General features: G+C 42.1%; 1 protein-coding gene across 1 annotated transcript in view; it reads right to left on the bottom strand.

The window, feature by feature from the left end:
* The window catches only part of LOC311240445 (uncharacterized protein), a gene marked incomplete at both ends in the record, with an annotated part of 79,648 nt that overhangs the window by 49,367 nt on the left and 15,281 nt on the right, over window positions 1-15,000 (bottom strand). Inside the window, 10 exon segments of the mRNA XM_084329028.1 lie at window positions 51-92; window positions 761-814; window positions 5,723-5,767; window positions 8,345-8,398; window positions 8,594-8,647; window positions 11,069-11,122; window positions 12,641-12,694; window positions 12,850-12,903; window positions 13,938-13,994; window positions 14,515-14,598. Of these exon segments, the coding sequence (XP_084185154.1) occupies window positions 51-92; window positions 761-814; window positions 5,723-5,767; window positions 8,345-8,398; window positions 8,594-8,647; window positions 11,069-11,122; window positions 12,641-12,694; window positions 12,850-12,903; window positions 13,938-13,994; window positions 14,515-14,598 (552 nt within the window).

Genomic DNA, 15,000 nt, shown 5'->3' with positions numbered 1-15,000 from the left:
GCACAATGTGCTTATTACGGCAGTGAGGTAATAATGTAATGACAGGTAACGTTGCCCTTCGACCCTTGAACTCCATCCACTCCGCGGATACCCTGATGGGACACACACACACACACACACACACACACACACACACACACACACACACACACACACACACATGCAGACGCGCACACATGCAGACGCACACATACACACACACACACACACATTATACCAGGTGCAGATGCCAAGAAAAAAGTATCAAATAGCACAAATTTGTCTTTTATAAAAAGAATTATATTAATTATTTCAGATTGACGAGAAAATGTGATTTACAGTTAAAAAAGAATACATTATAAACTAAACTAAAACAAGCTAATCCATTTATTTAATCTTTTGCAATATTTATTAATGCATTTTCATTTCACATTGACAAGAAAATATGCATTACAGTGAAAACGTTTCATGAATCTTTCAACCACCCTCCCCTCCCTCCCCCTAATCCCACAAATTGACCTAACCCCCCCCTTCCCTCTCTCCCCGCTAAACCTCACCTGTTATAAACTGCCCCAAGCCTCCACCCCCCACCCCCACCCCCAACAAAAATAGGAATTCCAATGCATACATTGAATTATTCTAACTAGCATAATAAGGAAACAGGTGTGTTTATAAATCCCACAGAGAAGAGCTGAATCAATTGAACGGAACTGATCCTTTAATCATGGGTGGTGGGGGGGGGGGGGTATGTGTGTGTGTGTGGGGGGGGGGGTTGACTTACCGGTTGGCCAGTTGGACCGACTGAGCCCCTTGGTCCCACAAGACCGCGAGTGCCCTGGAGGCAGAAACACAAAGCAAACACAGTCAACAAACAGCTACCAATACCGGTGTTCATACACAGAATAACAAGAGACACACATCATAACCAGTGTGTGTGTGTGTGTGTGTGTGTGTGTGTGTGTGTGTGTGTGTGTGTGTGTGTGTGTGTGTGTGTGTGTGTGTGTGTGTGTGTGTGTGTGTGTGTGTGTGTGTGTGTGTGTGTGTGTGTGTGTGTGTGTGTGTGTGCGTATCATAAGTATGTGTGTGAAGAGAGAGAGAGGGAGAGAACGAGAGAGGGAGAGCAAGGGAGGGGGAGAGAGAGAGAAAGAGAGAGAGAGGGAAGGAGTGAGAGAGAGAGGGAGAGATAAGGAGTTGGAGAGAGAGAGAAAGAAAGAAAGAAAGAAAGAAAGAAAGAAAGAAAGAAAGAAAGAAAGAAAGAAAGAAAGAAAGAAAGAAAGAAAGAAAGAAAGAAAGAAAGAAAGAAAGAAAGAAAGAAAGAGAGGGAGAGATGAGAAAAAAAGGGAGAGGGTATTTTAGGGCGTTTTCACACCTGTAGCTCATTTGCTTTGTTTCGATTCAGGGTTAAAATGACGAAAATGTATGGCATTTGTTCCTTGGATCACTTTTGTCCCCATGGCAACATTCACAAGTTGTAAACAAAGGCCGTGATCCGGTAAAATGTGAGGACCAAATTGTAAAGCACTTTGGATAAAAGCGCTATATAAATGCACCATCATATTATTATTATTATTATTATTATTATTATTATTATTATTATTATTATTATTATTATTATTATTATTATTATTATTATTATTATTATTATTATTATTATTATTATTATTATTATTATTATTATTATTATTATTATTATTATTATTATTATTATTATTATTATTATTATTATTATTATTATTATTATTATTATTATGTATTGCCTATATTTATTGTAACATATAATATAACCTTTGTTGAGACTGCTGTCCCGCAGCGGCGGCGCTCAGCTTCCTGAGACAGCGTCTCCTGCGTCTCATTTAGACGGCGCTGACTTGGGAGACACTGGAATGCCTGGAGACCTTTCTATTTGCAGTGTGAAACACACGCACACTCTGTTTACACTGTTTATTGTTCTCATATTTTTATATTCAGAGTTAATTATATTGTTTTCGCTGTTTATTCTTCTCGTATTTTTTATATGCAGAGTTAATTATATTGTTTACACTTGTTTTTACCCCCTCATATTTCTATATTCAGATCAAATTTTATTGCCTATATTTATGTCTTTCTACTATTACCCTGCCCATAACTGTCCCCCCCCCCCCCCCCTCCCCCATGCTGCTATGACGGCCCAAATGTCCCCAGGGGGATCAATAAAGGAATAGCTTATCTCATCTCATCTAAAGGTGGGCTATAATTCAATGCCCTGTATACAGAGTCTGATGTTCTTTATTTAAATATTTAAAAAGAAGAGGCACTTTTGGTGACTACTTGGAAATAATATTCGCTGTCATTGTGATGATAATGAGCTGTTTCGGTTGCTTGAGTTGATTGCCTTCTCGCTCCAGGGTTGGAACGGAAGCGAGCTGAGACCACTCTCTCTCTCTCTCTTTCTCTCTCTCTCTCTCTCTCTCTCTTGGCGATCTCTGCTCTCTTGTTTTGTTCCGCTTTCCGAGCGTGATTGCTGTGTTCACATTATACCCAAACGAACCCATCTGAGGGGGGTTACACCTTTGCAAGTGTCTGTGTGTGTGTGTGTGTGTGTGTGAGTGTCTCTGTGTCTATGTGTCTATGTGTGTCTGCGTGCGCCCGTCAGGAAGGCTGCTAGACGGTGTTAGTGAGCAGGGTGTTTACGTGTTGTGTTTTTGTCAGACTCTCTCTTTGTAGGCTGGCCAAGCCACCTGTTCCTGAGCCACATCTGTGAGCTCCAGGGAAGTGATTGATATGGAAATATAATCATCACTCAGGCCGGGTTTTTTTTTTTTTTTATCTCTACCGTCTCTCTCTCTCCATCTCCATCTCTCTTATCTCTTTCACCACCCGCCAAATCTCTCTCTCCCGTTTATCTTTGTCACTCGCCGCACCTAACCCCTCCCCCCATGCTCTCTCTCTCTCTCTCTCTCTCTCTCTCTCTCTCTCTCTCTCTCTCTCTCTCTCTCTCTCTCTCATCTGAACATTTAACTCCACTCCTTCCCGATGTCTTCGTAGCTTTAACACGGCCCTCCTAACATGTCTGATGCGCCACTCTATTTCTCCCTCCGCCAGGTGATCCATTTATAGGGACGGTACCCCGCTGAGCCTCATCCTCACCTGCTGAGGGAGAGATAGAGGGTGTGAGTCACCGGCAATCAGCCCGCCACACACCGCAGACACACACTGGAGGAGTGCAGGGTTCTTCCAGGGTGAGGTCTGAGGATCCAAGGGGTGCCTTCTTGAGGATCCCAAAAAAGGTTCCCGTAAATGGTGCGTTTTATATAGCAGATTTGACCCATTCACTCACACATTCACCCAGCCGATGGCAGAGGCGACCAATGCAAGGTGCCGACCTGCTCATGGGGAGCAGTTAGGGGTTAAGTGACTCGCTCAAGGAACGGGAATCGAACCGGGAACCTCCGGATTACCAGACGACTGCTCCACTTCCCGAGCAGCCACTGTCGCCCCTTTCCCCGTAAGAAATAACCCCCTTTTGGAAGCTCTTGCTTTAAAGATTCAGTACAATGTTTTCAATTTTTTCAAAGAAGGTAGGTATGTTGACGTAATATTACCCAAAATTGTTGTTGTTTCCCTTTGATCACTATCCCCCTGGATATCAAGAAAATCAAGCCATTTCAGATATCCAATCTACGTCCTTGAAGATCACATCTAGCTGAGTGACACTTTCCCTGTTTCTGAAGTGGGATTTTGGATTTTGCTCGTGCTTCACTGCATATAGGCTCCTCTCTGGTTCCAGTCAAGTTGTTGTCCTGATATCAAAACAATGATAAATAAATAAAACTGTGCCCCCTTTGAGCATCTCAACACCCCCCCCCCCCCCCCCCCCTTCAACAATTCTGCACCCAGCACCCCCCCCCCCCCCCCCCCAACACTCCCTGAACGCTCCCTGGGGGGTGGTACCACCCTGTTGAGAAATCCGAATCTATAGTGTGAACAGAAGGCCACGCCCCCTCAGGGGAACACAAATCTAATAGTTTAAAATCCACAGGGTGCTATAGAGCCATATTCAACTGGAACAAGCTACCAGTATCAAGGCAAATAAATAATAAATAATAGTTTTAAAACTATATTAAAATGTGAAATTATGTAAATGAGACTGATAGTATGATGTAGTAAGACTTTTTTATGTTTTAATTTTATTGTATTTTTTTTTATCAATCTCAGTTATATTTTTAGATATGCGTTTTTGGGGGGGGGGGGGGTGAATGATTGCATTCATTGTATCTTAAATATTTAATATACATTTTTGATTTTTTTTCTTTCTTGTTTTAATTGTATCACTAATTACATTCTGTATTATATTCTGTTGTGTTATTCTCTCGTGAGGATCCCAGGAAGACTAGCGGCCATTAATTTGACAGCTAATGGAGATCCTAATAAAACATGAAGCATAAAAACATAAAACCTCTGAAGCTGAAATATTACACTCACGACTCATGATTAAGATTCCACAGTAAGCGATTTATGACTGAATCAAAACATCACTGTAGTGGATCTTTAAAAAGCCTGGGGCTCCAACCACTCATCTCTACCTCTTCCCCCACAATCCATGTCTCAGTTGTTTCAAGACTAGAATAAATAGCTGAAATCCATGGGGGGTCGTACGTTTTCACAGGGATTTTCTTGGTCATTGTATTTCAGGGAGAGGCGTTCCTAATGTTTTATACTCTCTGTTATATATATATCCATGTCTGTCTGAATATACCTGCATAACATTTTATAAAACATTTATATACCTACTTATACACCTGCATATGACCCATATAACTCTCTATGATAGCATGTACAATAATGCGGTATATACCATATATATATATCCACATCTGTCTGTACGTACCTGCATATAATCCTTTTTACATATCTGTAGATACTATAATATCATTCTATACACATCCCTTACCTACTTTTACTAGTTACGCTGCTGGCCAGTAGGACTTACTGCCATAGTGTCTTTATACCTATCACTGTACATATTAATACTACAACTCTGTACATACATCTGATTAGCACTATTACTCAGTAATACTAATAGATATATTTTATACCCAGTTTAATCACCTGTACATTGTATATTACTATTGCACTTTATTGTTATATTTGTACTCTGGTTGGAGGCAAAACTTCTTTTTGTTGTACTGTACTTGTGCAGTATAACGACAATATATTTGAATATAATGTCATCTAAACTGTTTATCTATCTATCGAATCAAATCTAATCAAATCTAATCTAATCTAATCTAATCTAATCTAATCTATCTAGGTAGGTAAGGGTTCCCCCACCAAACCTATAGAACCACAATGGTTCCTCAAGGAAGTGATTCATATTGCTGTATATCGATCGCTTTTGGAACTTCTTGAAAGGATCTTGAAGGCAAATGGGGGCCGAGGGCTTTTGCCAGCTTTGTACTCTGAGAACCCCCTGACCGAACCTAGAGGAACCTTTCATTTTTCAGAGTGTGGAGGAGCTGCCTGTGGCGTGGCATGGTCTGCGAGTCGGGTATGCATCTGTGAGTGTGTGTGTGTGTGTGTGTGTGTGTGTGTGTGTGTGTGTGTGTGTGTGTGTGTGTGTGTGTGTGTGTGTGTGTGTGTGTGTGTGTGTGTGTGTGTGTGTGTGTGTGTGTGTGTGTGTGTGTGTGTGTGTGTGTGTGTGTGTGTGTGTGTGTGTGTGTGTGTGTGTGTGTGTGTGTGTGTGTGTGTGCGTGTGTGTACTTACAGCTTCGCCTGGCTGTCCTATTGGCCCCACTGGTCCGTCTGAACCCTGAAATAAAAGGAAATAAAAACGTTAAATCACAGACACCTCTCTTACTTTCAGGCACGGACGCATTTACACCGCTTCAGAAGTAAGGTATGAAAAGAGCCTATTAAAGAAATAAACTGCCTGACAGATAACAGAGTCTTCAAAGACCTGACAGTCTTCAAAGATCCGACAGTCTTCAAAGGAACTCTCAAATCTCTCTTAAGACTTTATAGATTATAATTCGAGAGAGCGTCCGAGAGATATCAGTAATATACACAAATCTCTGTACACTTTCACCGCTTTAATAGTTTTGCGTGGCTTGTTGTCGGACACGTGACCTCGCCAGAATAGAGAGAGAGAGGGGTCAAGAAATGCCAGCGATGACTATTTCAACTCGGCATCACCTTCTGACCTGCGGTGGTTTGCTCGTCAGAACATTACGCACAACAGCCGTATACCGTATATATACATTTATATATTTATATTTATATTTACAGGATATACAGTATATATATATATTCATATCTATCTGAATATATATCTGAATATACCTGCATACAATCATTCTATATATCGAAGTTATATACACAACTCTGTACATACATCTGATTAGCACTATTACTCAGTAGTGTACCCAGTACGTTATACCCTGTTTAATCACCTATACATTGTATTACTGTTAGATTTGCACTCTGGTTGGATGCCAAACTTATTTTCATTGTACTGTACTTGTGCCGTATGATGACAATACATTTGAATCTAATCTAATCTAATAGACTTGGATATGACTTTTGTTTCAACCTGCGGCCTGGCGGAGATGTGGTTCAACGTGGCTACGAGACGTCCACGCTCGCCGCACTCTAGTTTGCATTTCCACCTCTCCAGCTCTCCAGCTCTCCACCTCTCCACCTCTCCACATCTCCACCTCTCCACATCTCCACCTCTCCACCTCTCCACCTCTCCACCTCTCCACATCTCCACCTCTCCACATCTCCACCTCTCCACCTCTCCACATCTCCACCTCTCCACATCTCCACATCTCCACATCTCCACATCTCCACCTCTCCACCTCTCCACCTCTCCACCTCTCCACCTCTCCACCTCTCCACCTCTCCACATCTCCACCTCTCCACCTCTTCACCTCTCCACATCTCCACCTCTCCACCTCTCCACATCTCCACCTCTCCACATCTCCACATCTCCACCTCTCCACATCTCCACCTCTCCACATCTCCACATCTCCACCTCTCCACCTCTCCACATCTCCACCTCTCCACCTCTCCACCTCTCCACATCTCCACCTCTCCACCTCTCCACCTCTCCACCGCTCCTCCTGCTCTCGCGAGGAGGAAGACCGTCCAGAAGCCGCTCTGTCGTGAAGGCAGACACTGTGACGGTGAGCCTGTGGCTGCTCTGATAGGCCGCTGTATGACTTATAGCCCGCGGTGAAAACGCAGGAGAGGAGCGACAATTTCCCTGGCGCGGATTACGGGTAATATAATTTCCGCTGTGGTAATATGGAAGAATAATGAGTAATTGGCACCGTTGTACAGCATAAGGCGCAGTTGTGCCTGGATAATTACTCCTGAGATGTATCAACGTTGAAGGCTAACATGTGTAGTCTTCTACCAGCGACACGCTCCGCTCTTAATTGTGATCTTAGTATTGGAATAATAATGGAAAGATGTAGAGTGCACACACACACACACGCACACACACACACGCACACACACACACGCACGCACACACACACACACACACACATGCACACACACACACACACACACACACACCTACACACACACACACACACACACACACACACACACACACACACACACACACACACACACACACACACACACACACACACACACACACACACACACACACACACACACACACACACACACACACACACACACACACACACACACACACACACACACACACACACACACACACACACACACACACACACACACACACACACACACACACATGCACTTCCCAAGGAGCAGTAAGTAAAGCCCAGTCTCCGTCTCTGGCCCAACTCGAAAGTGAAAGTAAACAGCAGGTAATGGATGGGCACAATGGTGACTTGAACATTAAATCATAAGCAATATGCCAGTAAATGGTAAATGGACTGCATTTATATAGTGCTTTTCTCCTAAATTTGTTTTCTTTCTTTTCCAAGATTTGGTCCTCACATTCACACATTCGCGCACCGACGGCGGAGGCAACCATGCAAGGTGCCAACCTGCTCATGGGGAGCAATTAGGGGTTAAGCGTCTTGCTCAAGGACACTTCGACGCGCTGCCGAGACGAGCGGGAAACTAACCGGTAGCCTTCCGATTACCGGACGACCGCTCTACCTCCTGAGCCACTGTCGCCCCCATATCTTTAAAAATGTTTGCACATAATAATAGCCTAATAATAAATGGGCTTTGACAATACAGCATCATCAATGTAACAGAGTGAATTTGAGCGTCCTTGATCTGAGCGACAGATATTCAAGCGCGCGGTTAACCGTCTGTAGTGTGACGGTAAAGGGTTAACCCTCTGTAGTGTGGCAGTGAAAGGGTTAAAAGTTCTCACCTTCTCTCCTGAATCTCCCAGGGGTCCGTGATGACCCTGTTTTCCCCTCTCGCCCTGTGAGAGGAGGAGTCACAGAGTAAGACGGCAGCATATCAACACTCTCAGCACATCAAGACTTCACATTTAGAGCTAGATTAACACATAGCGGATGCCAAGTTGTTCATTATCATACAATACCATGACAATCATCGTGTTCACCGTAACTGAATCCTATTCCACAACGTGCACGTTTCCAAAAGCAGAACTCACTCTGTGTCCCTTGTGTCCAGAGAGACCTGGCAGACCGTCAAAACCCCTGTCGCCCTGTAGACAAATAGACACCCATTAGACACCGAGACACAATACATACACACACACAGACACACACACACACACACACACACAGGCACACACACAGACACACACACAGGCACAAACACACGTGCACGTACACACGTATGGACATGCACACACAAACACAAACATTTTACATTTACATTTAGTCATCAGGTTGTGTACAACAAGTCAGTAACATTGGGTCAGTACCATTGTTTGACAAACAGTGTTGAACTCGAGTGCTACACTCTGAGTGCATAGAGGTATAGACATACTAGCATAGTAGGTAGTAATATTAGACAAGGTAGATTCCTTAGCAGTGTGCCTAATAGTAATAGTAAAAGTACTTCATTTATTTTTCCCTTCTTCATTTCAGATATTGATTGGAGAAACACACACGTGCACACGCACGCACACGCACAAACTCACACACACAGATGTACACACAAAGTGTAAACATTAGGAGGATTGTGCTGCTGTCTGCGTCTCGGCGAGGGAGAGGGAGCTCTCGGATTAGCTGGAGGTCAGTTAAAATGCTGCCTTGACTGATAAAGCCTCTGCTGTTCTGTCAGCCCGGGTACCAGGGGAGCCTGATTTATTTACTAAGCTCTTCCTGCAGCTGGTGAGGTATTGAGTTGCCTCGTTGTCAATGCATGTAATAAGCTGCGGGCTGCATATCTGACCACTTAGTCTCGTAAGTGAAGATGATGCATCGAAATGGAACAACTTCCTGCTTAAACATGTGTGAAGCTGCTGCTGTGCTGGAGGAGCTGAGAATAAGAAGACGTAAACAATGAGCCATAGAGATATCATAGATACCATAGAGATATCATAGATATATCATAGATACCATAGAGATACCATAGAGATACCATAGAGATACCATAGATAGACCAGAGATATATCATAGTGATAAACCATAGAGATACCATAGAGATACCATAGAGATATCATAGAGATACCATAGAGATACCATATATAGACCAGAGATATATCATAGTGATAAACCATAGAGATACCATAGAGATACCATAGAGATATCATAGATACCAGAGATACCATAGAGATACCATAAAGATCAACCATAGGGATCAACCATAGAGATACCATAGATATCAACCATATATATATATCATAGATATCAACCATAGAGATATCATAGATATCAACCATAGAGATCAACCATAGAAATACCAGAGATCAACCATAGATATACCATAGAGATCAACCATATATATATACACCATATAAATCAACCATAGATATACCTAGAGATAAACCATATAGATCAACCATAGATATACCATAGAGATAAACCATATAGATCAACCATAGATATATATATAAACCATATAGATCAACCATAGATATACCATAGAGATAAACCATATAGATCAACCATAGAGATACCAAAGATATATCATAGAGATACCATAGAGATATCATAGAGATGATACCAATGGTCTCAATGACAAAAACATCTTGCAATTAAAATAAAAGAAGGAAGGGTCATCCCGTCATAATACCAGCGTTCTACGCTCTGCTTGGTGCCAGACTGTGGTGCCAGTTCTATTGAAGCCTGTATTCAAATTCAAAATAAAAAAGCTAATACATCAAAAGTTAGCTAATTAACAATGCAACACATTGCCGATTAATTCTGACATCTGAGATAATAACGTGTGTTTAAATGACATGGTCTGATCCCATTTGAACTCAATATGGGCCGAACTGAAGGTCTCCACACATGGCACCGGTGTGCGTTCTTCACGCGCTACACAGTGACGTGACGACCCTTCCTTCTTTTATAACTTCCTTGATGAGGACATGCCTACCAGCAGTGGTGGAAAGTAACTAAGTAATTTGACTCAAGTACTGTACTTAAGTACAATTTCAAGCTACTTGTACTTTACGTCGTGAGTACAGTATTTACATTCAACCTTATACTTCAAGAAGATGTAATCAGAGCAGCATAACTGGACAACACATACCACTTTAACATAACCTTTAATCAGAGCAGCATAACTGGACAACACATACCACTTTAACATAACTTTTAGAGGTCAATGGATCAAGGCTTGAATGCTCCCAAGCACTGGAATACACAAACGTTATGTAGAATGGATACTTTTCCTTTAGATACATTTAATATCGAATACTTCTCTACTTTGAATGGAGGACTTTTACCTTCACCAGAGTACTCATTTATCTGGGTATGTCTACTTGTACTTAAGCACAGGAACTGTGTACTTCTTCCACCACTGCCTACCAGCCTAAATGCTGTATGAATGTCAATTCTTGGCAAGCCCCGCTAAATCATTAGGCCGTTGAGTTTCTTCCCTGTGCGACCAAACTAAATTAGATTACCGCCGCTGCAATGCAGGCGGCATGTGATGCGTAGAGGGAGCTTACCTTGGACCCCGTTTCACCTGGGGCTCCACGAGTTCCGTCTGTACCGGTCCGGCCCTGAGAGAGACAGTAGCGTAAGAGATAGGACCACACTGTACAGTTGAATGAATGAATGAAGTTTTTTATTTTACGGTCTTATTTACAGACAAATCAAAAACACCTGTGTGGACAAGCTCACACACAAAATCCAAAATCAACGACCGAAAAAAAAGGAATAGGCTGAAGCACATGCTTATTTTTGCCTATCCTTTACAAATTCTTAAAAACGAAATATATTTTATATAATATAAGAAAGAAAAACGTAGAATATGCTGCAAGATATAAAAAAAAAATTAAAGGAAAAAAAACAAATGTTTGATGTTTTACTCAAAACTGTACTCCTGAATTATTTTATCCTTTAAGGCTTTTTTAAATCTCCCCTGAGAAGTACACAACTTCAACCCGTCACTAAGGCTATTCCATAATTTAACTCCCAGTTTACCACAGGATGTGATTTAGGAACCTAGCTTAGACGTTAAAGAAACAGTTTGTTTAGTTTAAAAAGCCTATTTAACGTCATAAACGGGGGAGTCGCGTCGATCGATCCAAAACGCATCGGCGCCACTGTTGCTGTTTTTGATATGTACTGGAAGTAGAAATTGCATGGATTTGTTAGCAACACTATTGGAAGTCAGGGCGGTTCCGTTAGCATGTCCGACGTCGCTAACAAACGCTAAGAATTTCTACTGTACATCGATGATATCATGAAAACTGGGTATCTCACATCAAGGATGTTTAATTTAATTAGGTCAAAACGACACCCCCATAATGATCATTAATATATATTATATATACACCTGCGTATAACACATAACTCTGCATGATAGCATGTACAATAATGCTGTATACCCTATATATATATATATATTTATTCTTACCGTATTTAAATCTATCTGCATCTGTCTGTACAAACCTGCATATAATACTTTTTACATATCTGTAGATACTATATCTATATCTGTACATATCCCTTACCTACACTGCTGGCCAGTATGACTTACTACCATAGTGTCTTTATACCTGTATCACTGAATTAAGATAAGGGAGGGTGAGTGTACTGTGCCTTTTTAACAAGATCTAGTGAGGTGGCTAATTAGCCTGTGTTTGGTTTTCAGTTGGCATCGTACTCTTCACAATACTGTGTAGTGTCTTTATACCTGTATAAGTAGTACTCAGTAGTACTCATTTATATATTTTATACCCAGTTTATTCACCTGTACATTGTATATTACTATTGTACTTTACTGTTACATTTGCACTTGCACATTTCCCAAATGTATTTTACGTTGTACTGTACTTGTGCCGTATGATGACAATACATATGAATCTAATGCAATGTAATCTAATCTAATGTAACCTAATCTAATGTAATCGAATCGAATGTAATCTAATGTAATGTAATGTAATCTAATGTAATCTAACACATGACACTGCTATAAAGCTGTACGTTACATGATGGGATGCTGCCAGTGGATACAGTGGAACACCATGTGAAGTACAGTATGTGTCTAAACTACAATCCTCCAGACATCTCACCGATTTCCCCAACCTCCCATTAAGACCAAAAGAGCCTGGCAAGCCACGAGGTCCCTGTAGAAGAGAAAGGGGGGAGATGAGAGAGGGGGGGGGGGAGATGGAAGTGGATGCCAAGGTTACAAGAGAAAAATCAATAGAGTGACACAGACAAAGACTGTTTTGATGGAAGCCGGTAACAGCGGTGGGGTGTAAATACAGTGTGGTCTTACAGCGGGGCCGTTCTCTCCTCCGTCTCCTTTCAGCCCGGAGGAACCGTGAAGACCCTGCAACATAAGAGACGAGAGCTCAGCCACCGGGCGCAGGAGGACTGGAGGTCAAGCGGGTGACGTTGCGACTTTGGAATAAGATCTGTCGTTTTAGAAGATGTGGTGGCTTTGTACGGTACGGTGTTGTGACTCGGTTTCGCCCCTCTTGGTTGTCAATAGCGATGTTATTCTCTTCCTGTTTACTTGCAGCAGACTGTGAAGTCTGCTTGTTCAAGCTAAGAGTCATATCTGATCCACAGACATTGGTCTCTGTGATGTTTTGGTGTTGCCGTTTTCAAGAAGTGCTTTCCCCTGTTTTTAATTATCGATAAAGGCAGAAGAAAAACAAACTGTAACACTTGTAGCAGTGGTCAGCCCAACTTAATTGTGAACAAAAATGTGAGGAGCTAATATCAGAGATTCATTAGTTGTAGCAACTGTTCTAAAAGGCTCTGCGAAATCAAAATAGATGTTTATGTTCTTTTATCACATATTTCTTGAACTGATTGTCACTTATATGCCAGTATCTGTCCCAACAATGACAACAAATACTTAATGGTATTTTAGAGTTTGTAATTTCCTGGAAAACTATTAAATAAATGTTGATGATTCATCCTGCACACAGGGGCGTGTACTAATTTTGCATCCAATGAAATCCTTTCTAGAATGACATTTAGAGCACATTCAGTGCTATTGGCTACTGTAAACCAATCAATATCCACGATAAGTCCCTCCTTAGCTTATCCTGTTTTTACAGTAAACACATAAATATATGGAATCAAATAACATTCTGCTAGCCGTTTTAAGGATGAAATTGTGGCACTACGTGCAAAATAGTTTTAAGCGCAACGTATGTTAAATATAAGTTAACGCAGCTCTCCTCTCATTTCACACATAAACGGCGACAAGACGAATTCAACGGCAGAGAGGAGAATACACTGAGGATCAGGTTAAATGGGGCAGCAGGAAGACAGACTGAGTATTCAGGGCACATCAATTTGTGAGGTCGGGAGCACCCTTGGGGTGAGGAGGGTCAGAGGACAGTCTCTTACCACTGGGCCGGATCGCCCTGTCATCCCCGACGGACCGGACGGCCCCTTCAACGACAGCTGGAAGAGAAACACAACAGAACGTTGGACGTGTCCTTCAGAGGGAAGCCGTTTAACAATACAGCAGTAGTAGTACTACTCACTGTACAGAATGGATGACCACGTCCTCCGCTTGCATGTTGTATTATATAATGATCTCCCACAATCAGTTACGCTCCGACACATACATCACCGCTATATTAGACGACGTTGACTTTGAACAGACAACGTTTCAGCCACAGAGGACCGTCAGTACCGATTCATCGGGTCTCACCACCAACGGTACTGATTCATCAGGTCTCACCACCTACTGGACCGATGCACCAGGTCTCACCACCAACAGTACCAACGGTACCAACCTTAACGGTCCTCTCTGGCGGCTGAAACCATGTCCATTTATCTAACAAAGTGTTGATAGTATATTGGAGTACAGTTCTTTAGCTCCACTTTCTCATCCTAGCACTTGTGAAGGGTGTGTGTGTGTGTGTGTGTGTGTGTGTGTGTGTGTGTGTGTGTGTGTGTGTGTGTGTGAGTGAGTTACCCTGGTCTGCTGCAGGATGGCCTGGGCCTGGGCCTCCTGGGGAGAGACCACGGGTCCTTTCCGAGAATCACCTCCGTACTGGAACTACGGAGGCGGGGAGAAGGAGAGAGGAGTGACTCCACGCGGCAGAACAACATGTTAGGAAACGCCGCTTTCCCTCCATGTTGGAAGAGAACAAACAATGGTTGATAAGTTAAGATAAGATAAGATAAGATAAGATAAGATAAGATAAGATAAGATAAGATAAGATAAGATAAGATATTCCTTTATTGATCCCCTTGGGGAAATGCAGGCATCATAGCAGCATGAGGGAGGGGGGAGGGGAGGTACAGGTAGTAAAAACAAGCAGTGTAAACAATATAACAAGTCAATATAATTAACTAACTAACTAACTGAAATATACAGTATTCACAGTATCACAGTATCACATAAGGTGCGGTAAGCGGTATGCGTAATGTAGTGTTATTGTCCTTTTTAGGTTCCTAG

This window comes from Notolepis coatsorum (assembly GCF_963971535.1).
Source record: "Notolepis coatsorum genome assembly, chromosome: 14".
Lineage (NCBI taxonomy): Eukaryota > Metazoa > Chordata > Actinopteri > Aulopiformes > Paralepididae > Notolepis > Notolepis coatsorum.
Note: the sequence above shows the minus strand (reverse complement) of the source record. Positions and strands in the feature narration are given on the sequence as shown.